Here is a 15,200-nt window from a genome sequence, read left to right on the forward strand (position 1 = left end):
CCACTCATTACCTGTAGTAATGGCACCTGTTTAAACTTGTTATCAGTATAAAAAGACACCTGTGCACACCCTCAAACAGTCTGACTCCAAACTCCACTATGGTGAAGACCAAAGAGCTGTCAAAGGACACCAGAAACAAAATTGTAGCCCTGCACCAGGCTGGGAAGACTGAATCTGCAATAGCCAACCAGCTTGGAGTGAACAAATCAACAGTGGGAGCAATAATTAGAAAAATGGAAGACATACAAGACCACTGATAATCTCTCTCGATCTGGGGCTCCACGCAAAATCCCACCCCGTGGGGTCAGAATGATCACAAGAACGGTGAGCAAAAATCCCAGAACCACGCGGGGGGACCTAGTGAATGAACTGCAGAGAGCTGGGACCAATGTAACAAGGCCTACCATAAGTAACACACTACGCCACCATGGACTCAGATCCTGCAGTGCCAGACGTGTCCCACTGCTTAAGCCAGTACATGTCCGGGCCCGTCTGAAGTTTGCTAGAGAGCATTTGGATGATCCAGAGGAGTTTTGGGAGAATGTCCTATGGTCTGATGAAACCAAACTGGAACTGTTTGGTAGAAACACAACTTGTAGTGTTTGGAGGAAAAAGAATACTGAGTTGCATCCATCAAACACCATACCTACTGTAAAGCATGGTGGTGGAAACATCATGCTTTGGGGCTGTTTCTCTGCAAAGGGGCCAGGACGACTGATCCGGGTACATGAAAGAATGAATGGGGCCATGTATCGTGAGATTTTGAGTGCAAACCTCCTTCCATCAGCAAGGGCATTGAAGATGAAACGTGGCTGGGTCTTTCAACATGACAATGATCCAAAGCACACCGCCAGGGCAACGAAGGAGTGGCTTCGTAAGAAGCATTTCAAGGTCCTGGAGTGGCCTAGCCAGTCTCCAGATCTCAACCCTATAGAAAACCTTTGGAGGGAGTTGAAAGTCCGTGTTGCCAAGCGAAAAGCCAAAAACATCACTGCTCTAGAGGAGATCTGCATGGAGGAATGGGCCAACATACCAACAACAGTGTGTGGCAACCTTGTGAAGACTTACAGAAAACGTTTGACCTCTGTCATTGCCAACAAAGGATATATTACAAAGTATTGAGATGAAATTTTGTTTCTGACCAAATACTTATTTTCCACCATAATATGCAAAGAAAATGTTAAAAAAACAGACAATGTGATTTTCTGGATTTTTTTTTCTCAGTTTGTCTCCCATAGTTGAGGTCTACCTATGATGTAAATTACGGACGCCTCTCATCTTTTTAAGTGGTGGAACTTGCACTATTGCTGACTGACTAAATACTTTTTTGCCCCACTGTATAAACAGCACGTGATATTTGCTTAAAAAGGGAATTACAATAGCACGTCATTAATGAGAAATATAATTGTGAAGACTCATGGTTTATATGTAAAGGGATTGCACTAAGGATCTTTGTATATGATGTAAGTTTAGAAAAATTATGTAAATATATATTAATGGCTATTTATTATAATATGCAAATGACTGTAGATTATACCTATAAAAACACAATTGTTTCTTACACCCACTGCTTGAGAAAGGCTCAGTGTGAGCCGAAACGTCGCACCGAGATGTGGGTTTGAATAAACTACACACTTTTTCACCTTGAAAAGGACTTGGAATTCTGCCTTCTTTTTTCTATTTGGTATCTTTAACATTAGCTACGCAGGTCGTGCGGATGTATGCAGATGCCTCCGCATGCGTCGTTTTGATGGTGCAGAGAAAAAAAGAAATTCCAACCAGCTTCGTTTTACGCGGGTCGCCGCATTATCAAAACGACGCATGTGGAGGCATCCGCATACATCCATATGACCTGGTTATCTAATGTTAAAGATTGGTACGCAGGCCGCATGCGGAAGTGGGCGGAGCTGAGTGGCCGTGGGTGTGGCTTCACAGATGAAGTTTGCAGCTCAGCAAAACGCAAGTCTAAAACTAGCCTTAGCTTGTTGGACTGCAGCATTCAAAGGTCAAATTCAGATCTGCGTTTTGAGCATGGATTCCAAAGTACAATGGATGTGTACCCAATTACATGTAACTGACTTTTCCTCTGTGATCTTGAGGACATGCTGTAGATTTTCATAGAAATCCATGCTGCATTGGATAGCTTATCTTCTGAGATGAAATAAGCAAGGTATGTAATATTTTGTGACAGTCATGTGTATATAAGTAATAATACTATTTTGATAGACTTTACTACTGTCAGTTTTCCCTGAGCTCAGCGACAAAGTGGATATAGCTGCTGGGATTTCTCCAATACATTGCACAGATAAGAGAAGATCTTAGACCTCTATATCTCTGTTGCACACTCACATATAACATGGAGGACTTTATATAACAGTACTAGTGTAGCTGTCAATATGGTTCTGGGGAGAAAAAAATAATTAGTCAGCATTTCCAAAAATGGCATACACAGAGAAAGAAACTTGAAATTTTGGCAAACTTCATTTTACTCCTGTGATTTACCTCTGGAGCGGAATCTGGACATTATGGCTGTTAATCGGTATATATACACTAATATTGGTGCTGTTGGAAGCTTTTGTAACATACAACACTTAGAAGAAGCTGCAGCCACATCTGTCTCCCTCTAGTAGCTTTCGATTTCCAGGCCATAGACATCCATGGGTTGGAGAATGTAACATGATCTCTCAGTAGGGACTTCTGTATTCAGATTTTATCCTATAACTGAGAGACAGTCAGTGCAAGATACAGGGATGGGGATGTTTAGATAGGTAACACTCCACTTGTTCCATAACCTCTCCCCGGTATCGTGAACTGACGACATCACTCAATTATAGGACTGAATAAGAGATTACAAAGTTTATTTAGTATACTATTATGTCATGGGAAACATCGTAACACAATAATTGCTCTGTAATTGGAAAGTATGTTGGTCCAAACTGACAGGGCAGGAGCATGTAAAACCAGTGGGAAAAATTGTGCACTGAGCCTCTTGGCCCCACCAAGGGTGCTGCCAGACCCCTAATCAACACATTTGATTAAACTCCAGTTTCTGCCCAACAAAGGCAAAAAACAATGTTTTTGTGATCTTACTCGGTCTGTTTGGGCTGACTGATTTCTTTCCATCTCATTAAGTAGAGTCCAATATAAAAGTAATTGTTTTATTTTGTCTCTAATCACATTACATTACTTGGTCTTGTTACATTATTTTTGTAAAATAATATTAACTAAATCTCCAAACGACCTTATCAACAAAATGTGAACTTTATAGTACAAAATGATATTTTTTCACTTGATAAAGAAGCCGGTACATTGTTGAAAATATATTTTTTTATTCACAATGCATTTCATCATCATCATTCTTGAAGACTCGATTAACTTCAGCAGCGCAGCCCACCTCACGTGTTGGATCCAACATCTCCTGGAGGATTTATCCACCCGCCATGGGGCGGCAGCTGTTTTTCTTGATGCCGCCATAGGAGCTGTACCCGTCACCACTCCTCCAGGTGAACGTAACCAGAACTCTCCTATTCCCCCTCCATAGGGTATTTATTCAGAAATGAGATACTAGCAGTAAGTGTTCTGTGAGAAGACACAGGTGTAAGGCTGGGCTCACATAGTGTTCGCCACTACGTTCAATTACCCCTTTCAGAACCCCACAAAACAGGATTTGGACGTATGTGCCAACAGGGCCATTGACTAGATAGTGACTCCGTTTGCATCAATGTACTCTGTCGAGCCTCATTTTCGGCTGTATACGCCTAGTTCAGGTGGGCAGCAAGACATAGTCAACTATGTTTTGCTGTTCGCCTCCAACAGATGTACACAGCCGAAAATGACACAAGACCACATAGTGACTCCGTCTGCATCATTCTATCAATGTGTGTTCAGACGTAAGCCCGAAGAGTCACTGAAAGTAGTAGCAAACGCTATATGAAAACCGCTTTAGTCCAAGGATTTAAGTCCATACTACACCTGCAAAAATGTCACCTCATTGCCCCTATTCAGATTTCTACTGCATTGGAGCTTTTCAGCAATACTGTACAAGCTAATCCAAGTAAAAAAAGAACATCACTTGTGAAACAAAGACATCAAAACTATTTGGGCTCATGAAAAGTGCCCCTGTACAACACCAACTGTTGTGCTCGATTTCCATTGATTTTTGGTGAAGTGGTTCATCTGTCAGCAAATTTAAGTCACCCGATTTACAGACTCCAACCACCATCGATGATGTGTGCGTTACCAGTAACATAAGCAGACTATGAAAGACAAGGAGAAAAAAATGAGATACGAAGAAAAATATAACGTAAGAATGCAAAACATAGGAAATATCAATATTTTTTACAGCACTACTTTAAAATATAGAATTCTGGTGATGAAGTCAAGGATCAGGGAGCTGCATACACCTCAACTGTACATAACATACAATCCAGTGTCACATCCACATACGACCCTAAAACAACATGGGTCCAATACCCCCAGAAAGACTAGTCCATTGCCCCTCCAATACTACCGTAGTGCAGAGCCAAGCTTTCCCCAAGAAAAAGCGGTTTTTATGTCTCTCAAAACCAGCAAAGTACTACAGGACACAGACGCAACTGAGAGATGTAGCCCAGTATTCCCAGTGCTAGAGACTAGTACTCTCCACCTCACATACCACCCATTCTGGACACAAGCAGGAAATCGCTTTAAGCCACCTCCAACCATTTATTGATCAGGGTAGGGCAGACGAGCCCATAGGAATAAGGATTTCAGCTGCTTTTCATGATGATACGACTAAACAGTTTAGGTTTGGAACCATCACTAGACAACTTACTTCATCAGATGCCAGGTACACACACAGATGGGCAACTTCTTCTGCTGTGGCCATTCTGCCAGTCTGTTGTCTTGCAAGGAAGTCCTTTAAAGCCTAGACAATTCACAGGAAGATGATAAATATCTACAAATACAATCAATTCAGAGAGAAATACTAGCATATTCCACATTCGTACCTGTTCAGGGTTCGGCCTGGCCTGGATCCTTTCTCTCAAAGACGGTGTATCCACAGTTCCTAAATATAACTTAGATTTTACAGCATGTTTGAACCTTGTCAATGTAATGTAGGCAAGAGAAATAACAAGAAAACCGCCATATTAGGCTCTATTAGCTTACATTACCCTACAGTAATCTGTAGCATCTCTATACAGCAAAAGGATCAATGGAAGCTAAACATTAAGTACTAGCCTAAAGTGAATGGTGGATTTTTCTGTAGACGCTCCAGGTGATGTACAGTGGGGAAAAAAGTATTTAGTCAGCCACCCATTGTGCAAGCTCTCCCAGTTAAAAAGATGAGAGAGGCCTGTAATTGACATCATAGGTAGACCACTGCTATGAGAGTCAAAATGAGAAAACAAATCCAGAAAATCATCTTGTCTGATTTTGAAAAATGTATTTTGCAAATTATGGTGGAAAATAAGTATTTGGTCATTAACAAACGTTAATCTCAATATTTTGTTATATATCCTTTTTTGGCAGTGACAGAGGTCAAACGTTTTCTGTAAGTCTTCACAAGGTTGGCACACACTGTTGGTGGTATGTTGGCCCATTCCTCCATGCAGATGTCCTCTAGAGCAGTGATGTTTGAGGCCTGTCGCTGGGCAACACGGATTTCAACTCCCTCCAAAGGTTTTCTATGTGGTTGACATCTGGAGACTGGCTAGGCCACTCCAGGACCTTCATATGCCTCTTACAAAGCCACTGCTTCATTGCCCTGGCAGTGTGCTTGGGATCATTATCATGCTGAAAGACCCATCCACGTTTCATCTTCAATGCCCTTGCGGATGGAAGGAGGTTTGCACTCAAAATCTCACGATACATGGCCCCATTCATTATTTCATGTACACGGATCAGTCATCCTGTTCCCTTTGCAGAGAAACAGCCCCAAAGCATGATGTTGTCACCCCCATGTTTCACAGTAGGTATGGTGTTCTTTGGATGCAACTCAGCATTCTATCTCCTCCAGACACGACGAGTTTTGTTTCTACCAAACAGTTCTACTTTGGTTTCATCAGACCATATGACATTCTTCCAATTCTGTTCTGGATAATTCAAATGCTCTCTAGCAAACTTCAGACGGGCTCGGACATGTACTAGCTTAAGCAGGGGGACATGTCTGGCACTGAAGGATCTGAGTCCCTGGCAGCGTGTTACTGATGGTAGCCTTTGTTTCATTGAGATTAACTTTTGTTAATGACCAAATACTTATTTTCCACCATAATTTGCAAAATAAATCTTGCAAAATCAGACAAGGTGATTTTCTGAATTTGTTTTCTCATTTTGACTCTCATAGTTGTGGTCTACCTATGATGTCAATATTACAGGCCTCATCTTTTTAAGTGGGAGAACTTGCACAATTGGTGGCTGACTAAATACTTTTTTACCCCACTGTACACTGCTCATATATTCGCTCCTATGAATTTTATTTGCCCCCATAAATAAGTGAAAACAGAGCATTTCATTTCAAACAGGAAACTTAGGGGATGCCCAATTTGTACCCACTAAATGCCTTTCTAAGACATCTATTAGTGTTATGTATATAAAACATAATTGTTAAATGGGTGGTCTCAAGAAAGATATTCATGGCCAAGCTATATATTATGCCATTAATGTCTGATAGGTACACATCTCCAAAATGGTGGTCACCAATCCTCTGTTCCAGCCTAAATCCGGTCACCAGTGAGTGGAAAAATGTCGGATGCTTGGTCTCTCTCCATTAACTCCTATGGGAGTCCCAAATCTTTATTTTACTCACTTATATATATACAGCCGTGATGATCACTGTCCTAGTGGGGCTCACAATCTAGATGTGTCTTAAGAGTGTGGGAGGAAATTGGAGAACACGGGGAAAACCCATGCAAACATGGAGCCACCGTGCTGCCACTATGATCAGCCTTTCAGCTGTAATCTAGATTTAAGTAGCAGGAAGTGTTTCTGCATCCTCCAGAAAACGACATAATTAGTAATAAACTAAAATTGTAGGTTTATTGTCAATGCGTTTCAGACAACTCCTTCAGGACACCCATACATAAATTAATTGAAATCTGAACAACTATACCAGTGAATGGAGAGAGTTGGCGCATGTACCTCCTCTCCGCTCACTGGTGGTCAGACGTCATAGGAATGGGGGATTGGGGTACCCCAGCCCTGGAGGTAGGTGTGGCATAAACATCTTTCCTGGGACAACTCCTTAAAAAGCTGTATTTTTTTTAAAATCTACTTGGATTTCTCTGTCTCAAATACCTCTGCTTGCAGGTAGTGAATAGAAATATATGTGTTCAATTTTAGGACTTACCGTATAACAGTTGTATCAATCGGATTCCAAATTTTGCCATAAAGCAAGTCAACCAATAGGAGGTGTGAACTTAACAGTGTCTAGTGATGTGCCATTGCATTCAACTAGTATGGGCTACTGCCAGGGTAATCACCCAGTATGAGCCAGTGCCAGAGCAATCACCCAGAATGAGCCAATGCCAGGGAAGTCACCCAGTATGAGCCAGGGCAATCACCCAGTATGAGCCACTGCCAGAGCAATCACCCAGTATGAGCCAGTGTCAGGGCAATCACCCAGTGTGAGCCAGTGCCAGGTCAATCACCCAGTATGAGCCAGTGCCAGGGCAGTTATCCAGTATGAACCAGGGCAATCACCTAGTATGAGCCAGTGTCAGGGCAGTCTCCCAGTATGAGCCAGTGTCAGGGCAATCACCCAGTATGAGCTAGTGCAATCACCCAATATGAGCCAGGGCAGTCATCCAGTATTAACCAGGGCAATCACCCAGTATGAGCCAGTGCCAGGGCAGTCACCCAGTATGAGCCAGTGCCAGGGCAATCACCCAGTATGAGCCAGTGCCAGGGCAATCACCCAGTATGAGCCACTGCCAAGGCAATCACCCAGTATGAGCCACTGCCAAGGCAGTCACCCAGTATGAGTCAGTGTCAAGGCAGTCATCCAGTATGAGCCAGTTCCAGGGCAGTCACCCAGTATGAGCCAGTGTCAGGGCAGTCACCCAGTATGAGCCAGTGCCAGGGCAGTCACCCAGTATGAGCCAGTGCCAGGGCAATCACCCAGTATGAGTCGGTGCAATCACCCAGTATGAGCCAGTGCAATCACCCAATATGAGCCAGGGCAGTCATCCAGTATAAACCAGGGCAATCACCTAGTATGAGCCAGTGCCAGGGCAGTCACCCAGTATGAGCCAGTGCCAGGGAAATCACCCAGTATGAGCCACTGCCAAGGCAATCACCCAGTATGAGCCAGTGTCAGGGCAGTCACCCAGTATGAGCCAGTGCCAGGGCAATCACCCAGTATGAGCCACTGTCAGGGCAGTCACCCAGTATGAGCCAGTGCCAGGGCAATCACCCAGTATGAGTCAGTGTCAAGGCAGTCATCCAGTATGAGCCAGTGCCAGGGCAATCACCCAGTATGAGCCAGTGCCAGGGCAATCACCCAGTATGAGTCGGTGCAATCACCCAGTATGAGCCAGTGCCAGGGCAATCACCCAGTATGAGTCGGTGCAATCACCCAGTATGAGCCAGTGCAATCACCCAATATGAGCCAGGGCAGTCATCCAGTATAAACCAGGGCAATCACCTAGTATGAGCCAGTGCCAGGGCAGTCACCCAGTATGAGCCAGTGCCAGGGCAATCACCCAGTATGAGCCAGTGCCAGGGAAATCACCCAGTATGAGCCACTGCCAAGGCAATCACCCAGTATGAGCCACTGCCAGGGCAGTCACCCAGTATGAGCCAGTGTCAGGGCAGTCACCCAGTATGAGCCAGTGCCAGGGCAATCACCCAGTATGAGCCAGTGTCAGGGCAGTCACCCAGTATGAGCCAGTGCCAGGGCAATCACCCAGTATGAGTCGGTGCAATCACCCAGTATGAGCCAGTGCAATCACCCAATATGAGCCAGGGCAGTCATCCAGTATAAACCAGGGCAATCACCTAGTATGAGCCAGGGCCAGGGCAGTCACCCAGTATGAGCCAGTGCCAGGGCAATCACCCAGTATGAGCCAGTACCAGGGAAATCACCCAGTATGAGCCACTGCCAAGGCAATCACCCAGTATGAGCCACTGCCAGGGCAGTCACCCAGTATGAGCCAGTGCCAGGGCAATCACCCAGTATGAGTCAGTGTCAAGGCAGTCATCCAGTATGAGCCAGTGTCAGGGCAGTCACCCAGTATGAGCCAGTGCCAGGGCAATCACCCAGTATGAGTCGGTGCAATCACCCAGTATGAGCCAGTGCCAGGGCAATCACCCAGTATGAGTCGGTGCAATCACCCAGTATGAGCCAGTGCAATCACCCAATATGAGCCAGGGCAGTCATCCAGTATAAACCAGGGCAATCACCTAGTATGAGCCAGTGCCAGGGCAGTCACCCAGTATGAGCCAGTGCCAGGGCAATCACCCAGTATGAGCCAGTGCCAGGGAAATCACCCAGTATGAGCCACTGCCAAGGCAATCACCCAGTATGAGCCACTGCCAGGGCAGTCACCCAGTATGAGCCAGTGTCAGGGCAGTCACCCAGTATGAGCCAGTGCCAGGGCAATCACCCAGTATGAGCCAGTGTCAGGGCAGTCACCCAGTATGAGCCAGTGCCAGGGCAATCACCCAGTATGAGTCGGTGCAATCACCCAGTATGAGCCAGTGCAATCACCCAATATGAGCCAGGGCAGTCATCCAGTATAAACCAGGGCAATCACCTAGTATGAGCCAGGGCCAGGGCAGTCACCCAGTATGAGCCAGTGCCAGGGCAATCACCCAGTATGAGCCAGTACCAGGGAAATCACCCAGTATGAGCCACTGCCAAGGCAATCACCCAGTATGAGCCACTGCCAGGGCAGTCACCCAGTATGAGCCAGTGCCAGGGCAATCACCCAGTATGAGTCAGTGTCAAGGCAGTCATCCAGTATGAGCCAGTTCCAGGGCAGTCACCCAGTATGAGCCAGTGTCAGGGCAGTCACCCAGTATGAGCCAGTGCCAGGGCAATCACCCAGTATGAGTCAGTGCAATCACCCAGTATGAGCCAGTGCCAGGGCAGTCATCCAGTATGAACCAGGGCAATCACCCAGTATGAGCCAGTGTCAGGGCAGTCACCCAGTATGAGCCAGTGCCAGGGAAATCACCCAGTATGAGCCAGTGCCAGGGCAATCACTTAGTATGAGCCAGTGCCAGGGCAATCACCGAGTATGAGCCAGTGCCAGGGCAGTCACCCAGTATGAGCCAGTGCCAGGGCAGTCACCCAGTATGAACCAGGGCTATCACCCAGTATGAGCCAGTGCCAGGGCAATCACCCAGTATGAGCCAGTGCCAGGGCAGTCACCCAGTATGAGCCAGTGCCAGGGCAATCACCCAGTATGAGCCAGTGCCAGGGCAATCACCCAGTATGAGCCAGTGCCAGGGCAATCACCCAGTATGAGCCAGTGCCAGGGCAATCACCTAGTAGGAGCCACTGTGAACAATTTTGCATATTTTCAGACTGTCTAGTTTAAGTTTATTCTGTACATATATTAGACTGGATCATAAAATCGAGCTTCAAGATTTACACTTACAGACAACAAGCAGAGATCTTGAAAAAGGTGAAGAATTCATTCACAAAGCATATTAGAAAGTTGCAGAAATGTCATTAACCCTGGATCTTTGCTTTCCTGCTGTCATGACCTACAATGGCTGTGCAAACAATCCAGACACTACAACGCATTTGGGATGCAAGACATTACAGCTGATCCTACAACTCAGGCTTCAGTATACCACATGTGAAAGGGAAATAATGCAGAGGGATGAATTGGAAGAGATGCTATTGTTAACCCTTTACGTTTCACAGAAAGTCACTTACCTGGACATACGCAGTTACACCGGATCCCTTGCTCAATAAAATCTGCAGCGACAGACTTGGTTAGACCAATGACTGCAGCCTTTGATGTGCTATATACACATCTGTTTACAACTCCTGGAAGGGAAAAAAACAGAAATATAAGAACCTTAGGCACAGCATAACCTCCAGTATACAGAGAGTACAGTGCTAGTGAATGAACTGTCTATGGGTTACCCAGCTGATCAGTATTCCTGATGTCAGCCTGCAGCTGCGCAATGTTCAGCATTGTATGAATCCACAGCAGAAATATAAAAGGGAGTGATCAATAATTTCAGCCAAACATTCAGACATTTCACAAAGCAAAGGATACAAGAATTTCACATTAGACTAACGGCTGAACTAGCAGATATCAATTGGTTCCCCCGACAGTCCAATGTGTATGGGGGCTCCCGACAGAAGATTGTCGGGGAATATAAGGATCCGGCAGGTCTGATTTCAGACTCCGGATCCTTGAGTACTCTACAGAGACCACACCACCAGAGATGTCTAGTGGTGGATCTCTGAGATCACAAGACCAAGAGACGAATGAGCCTGGTGACATGAGACAATGAAACACAAAGAGAGTAGAGAATCAGATTAGTCACAAGTATAAGAAATGTTACATTGTGTTATTGCACCTCATCATTGTATTGAGCATAAAATGAGACAACACTGTGGCTGCTAAAGGGAATATCCAGTCTCTTGAAACTAATGGCTGTTCTACAGGTTAAGTGAGAGTCAAAACCATGGGCACCTTCTCCGATCAGTTGTAAGAAGATGTGTGAAGCTTGTGAGAGTAGTTTGCAGGCGGGATCGTATACGCCCCTGCTGGCCCGTACACGCCCCTGCTGGCTCGACCACGCCCCTGCTGGCTCGACCACGCCCCTGCTGGCTCGACCACGCCCCTGCTGGCTCGACCACGCCCCTGCTGGCTCGACCACGCCCCTGCTGGCTCGACCACGCCCCTGCTGGCTCGACCACGCCCCTGCTGGCTCGACCACGCCCCTGCTGGCTCGACCACGCCCCTGCTGGCTCGACCACGCCCCTGCTGGCTCGACCACGCCCCTGCTGGCTCATACACGCCCCTGCTGGCTCATACACGCCCCTGCTGGCTCATACACGCCCCTGCTGGCTCATACACGCCCCTGCTGGCTCATACACGCCCCTGCTGGCTCATACACGCCCCTGCTGGTTCATACACGCCCCTGCTGGCTCATACACGCCCATGCTGGCTCATACACGCCCATGCTGGCTCATACACGCCCATGCTGGCTCATACACGCCCATGCTGGCTCATACACGCCCATGCTGGCTCATACACGCCCATGCTGGCTCATACACGCCCATGCTGGCTCATACACGCCCATGCTGGCTCATACACGCCCATGCTGGCTCATACACGCCCATGCTGGCTCATACACGCCCATGCTGGCTCATACACGCCCATGCTGGCTCATACACGCCCCTGCTGGCTCATACACGCCCCTGCTGGCTCATACACGCCCCTGCTGGCTCATACACGCCCCTGCTGGCTCATACACGCCCCTGCTGGCTCATACACGCTCCTGCTGGCTCATACACGCCCATGCTGGCTCATACACGCCCATGCTGGCTCGTACTGTTTAAAGACTGGAATCAAAGGTAGTCTTGTGGCATTTTGGTCATTAAATCAATTTACTGCACCAGACAAATGTCACTTTGTACTGAACTGGATAATAAAACAATTTAGCCACATCACATGGTAAGACCGTGTCAAATAAAGTGTCTGCAAATGGATATTTCTAGGGTTGCATATTGAGTCAAAAAATTTATCAAACACACATATATATTAAAAAAGTTTTGTAAGACGTCAATGGTGCCAATCTGTAAAAATAGAATTCTTGTACAATATCTCCAGATGGATCAGAAAGTGGTTATTATCATGGGTAGACTAAACATACCTGATCACAAAGAAAAAAAATGGGCAAATGAATTACGTAGCTAGAGCAAGTCGTGTAGTGCTGCCAAAAACAGGTGGATAATCACTGTAAGCAATAGAACATATTGGATGTCTGGGCTCTGGTGCGAATATGTATTCTTGGGCCCTCTACGTAAAGCGGTTGTCCATTACTCGGACAGCCCCTTGACATTCCACATGTTTGGCCCCGGTGCCGATGCTGTTCAGCAGTGACAGCACTCGCATTTCCTGGGCTCTTATAAGGGTGAAATGTCAAATGAGCCATGAGCCCAAAATCAGGGCTGACATCACTGTCCCTGCAGTTGGGAAAATCAGACATCAAAAGGAAGTCAGTGGACCTGCATGTCTGACTTCCTATTGATGTTTAATACGTTTAACCCCTTCCCGACCTGTGACACAGCGTATGCGTCATGAAAGTCGGTGCCAATCCGACCTGTGACGCATATGCTGTGTCACAGAATGATCGCTTCCCTGCAGATCGGGTGAAAGGGTTAACTCCCATTTCACCCGATCTGCAGGGACAGGGGGAGTGGTAGTTTAGCCCAGGGGGGGTGACTTCACCCCCCCGTGGCTACGATAGCTCTGATTGGCTGTTGAAAGTGAAACTGCCAATCAGAGCGATTTGTAATATTTCACCTATTATAACTGGTGAAATATTACAATCCAGCCATGGCCGATGCTGCAATATCATCGGCCATGGCTGGAAACACTGATGTGCCCCCACCCCACCGATCGCCGCCCCAGCCCTCCGATCTGTCCTTTACACTGCTCCGCTCCCCTCCGTCCTCCTGTCCGCTCCCCCCCGTGCTCTTGTCCGCTCACCCCCGTACTCCAATCCCACCCCCGTGCTCCAACCACACCCCCTGCAGTCCGATCCACCCCCCCTGCAGTCCGATCCACCCCCCAGTGCTCCAATCCACCCCCCCGTGCTCCGATCCACCCCCCCCCGTGCTCCGATTTACCCCCCCCCCATCATACTTACCGAGCCTCCCGTGGTCCATCCGTCTTCTTTCCTGGGCGCCGCCATCTTCCAAAATGGCGGGCGCATGCGCAGTGCGCCCGCCGAATCTGCCGGCCGGCAGATTTGTTTCAAGTGCATTTTGATCACTGCGATAAAACCTATCACAGTGATCAAAATAAAAAAAATACTGAATGACCCCCCCCCCCCCTTTGCCACCCCCATAGGTAGGGACAATTTAAAAAAAAAAATAAAGATTTGTTTTTTTTTTCTTCCACTAAGGTTGGGGTAAGAACTAGGGTTAGGGTTAGGGTTTCGGTATGTGCACACATATTCTGGTCCTCTGCGGATTTTTCCGCTGCGGATTTGATAAATCCACAGTGCTAAACCGCTGCGGATTTATGGCAGATTTACCGCGGTTTTTCTGCGCATTTCGCTGCGGTTTTACAACTGCGATTTTCTATTGGAGCAGTTGTAAAACCGCTGCGGAATCCGCAGAAAGAAGAGACATGCTGCAGAATGTAAACCGCTGCGTTTCCGTGCAGTTTTTCTGCAGCATGTGTACAGTGATTTTTGTTTTCCATAGGTTTACATTGAACTGTAAACTCATGGGAAACTGCTGCGGATCCGCAGTGTTTTCCGCAGTGTGTGCACATACCTTTAGAATTAGGCTATGTGCACACTGTGAGGATTTGGCTGCGGATCCGCAGCGGATTGGCCGCTGCGGATTCGCTGCAGTGTTCCATCAGGTTTACAGTACCATGTAAACGTATGGAAAACCAAATCCGCTGTGCCCATGGTGCGGAAAATACCACGCGGAAACGCTGCGTTGTATTTTCCGCAGCATGTCAATTTTTTGTGCGGATTCCGCAGCGTTTTACACCTGTTTCTCAATAGGAATCCGCAGGTGAAATCCGCACAAAAAACACTGGAAATCCGCAGTAAATCTGCAGGTAAAACGCAGTGCCTTTTACCCAAGGATTTTTCAAAAATGATGCTGAAAAATCTCACACGAATCCGCAACGTGGGCACATAGCCTTAGGGTTTGGGTTGGAATTAGGGTTGTGATTAGGGTTATGGCTACAGTTGGGATTAGGGTTAGGGGTGTGTTGCGGTTAGTGTTGGAGGTAGAATTGAGGGGTTTCCACTGTTTAGGCACATCAGGGGTCTCCAAACGTAACATGGCACCACCATTGATTCCAGCCAATCTTGTATTCAAAAAGTCAAATGGTGCTCCCTCACTTCCGAGCCCCGACGTGCGCCCAAACAGTGGTTTACCCCCACATATGTGGTAGCAGCATACTCAGCACAAACTGCGCAACAATTACTGGGGTCCAATTTCTCCTGTTACCCTTGTGAAAATAAAAAAAATGCTTGCTAAAACATCATTTTTGAGGAAA

General features: G+C 46.8%; 1 protein-coding gene across 2 annotated transcripts in view; it reads right to left on the bottom strand.

Moving 5' to 3' along the window:
• Positions 1-3,144: 3,144 nt before the first annotated feature.
• The window catches only part of BDH2 (3-hydroxybutyrate dehydrogenase 2), a 54,166-nt gene continuing 42,110 nt past the window's right edge, over positions 3,145-15,200 (bottom strand). For both annotated transcript variants that reach the window (XM_069743662.1, XM_069743663.1), the window contains exons 7-10: positions 10,868-10,981; positions 4,989-5,047; positions 4,814-4,906; positions 3,145-4,256 (exon numbers count right to left, since the gene is read on the bottom strand). In XM_069743662.1, coding sequence (XP_069599763.1) covers positions 4,203-4,256; positions 4,814-4,906; positions 4,989-5,047; positions 10,868-10,981 — 320 coding nt within the window. In that variant the 3' untranslated portion in view covers positions 3,145-4,202. The remainder of the gene's footprint in view (positions 4,257-4,813; positions 4,907-4,988; positions 5,048-10,867; positions 10,982-15,200) is intronic.

The sequence above is a fragment of the Ranitomeya imitator genome, chromosome 1 (assembly GCF_032444005.1).
Source record: "Ranitomeya imitator isolate aRanImi1 chromosome 1, aRanImi1.pri, whole genome shotgun sequence".
NCBI lineage: Eukaryota > Metazoa > Chordata > Amphibia > Anura > Dendrobatidae > Ranitomeya > Ranitomeya imitator.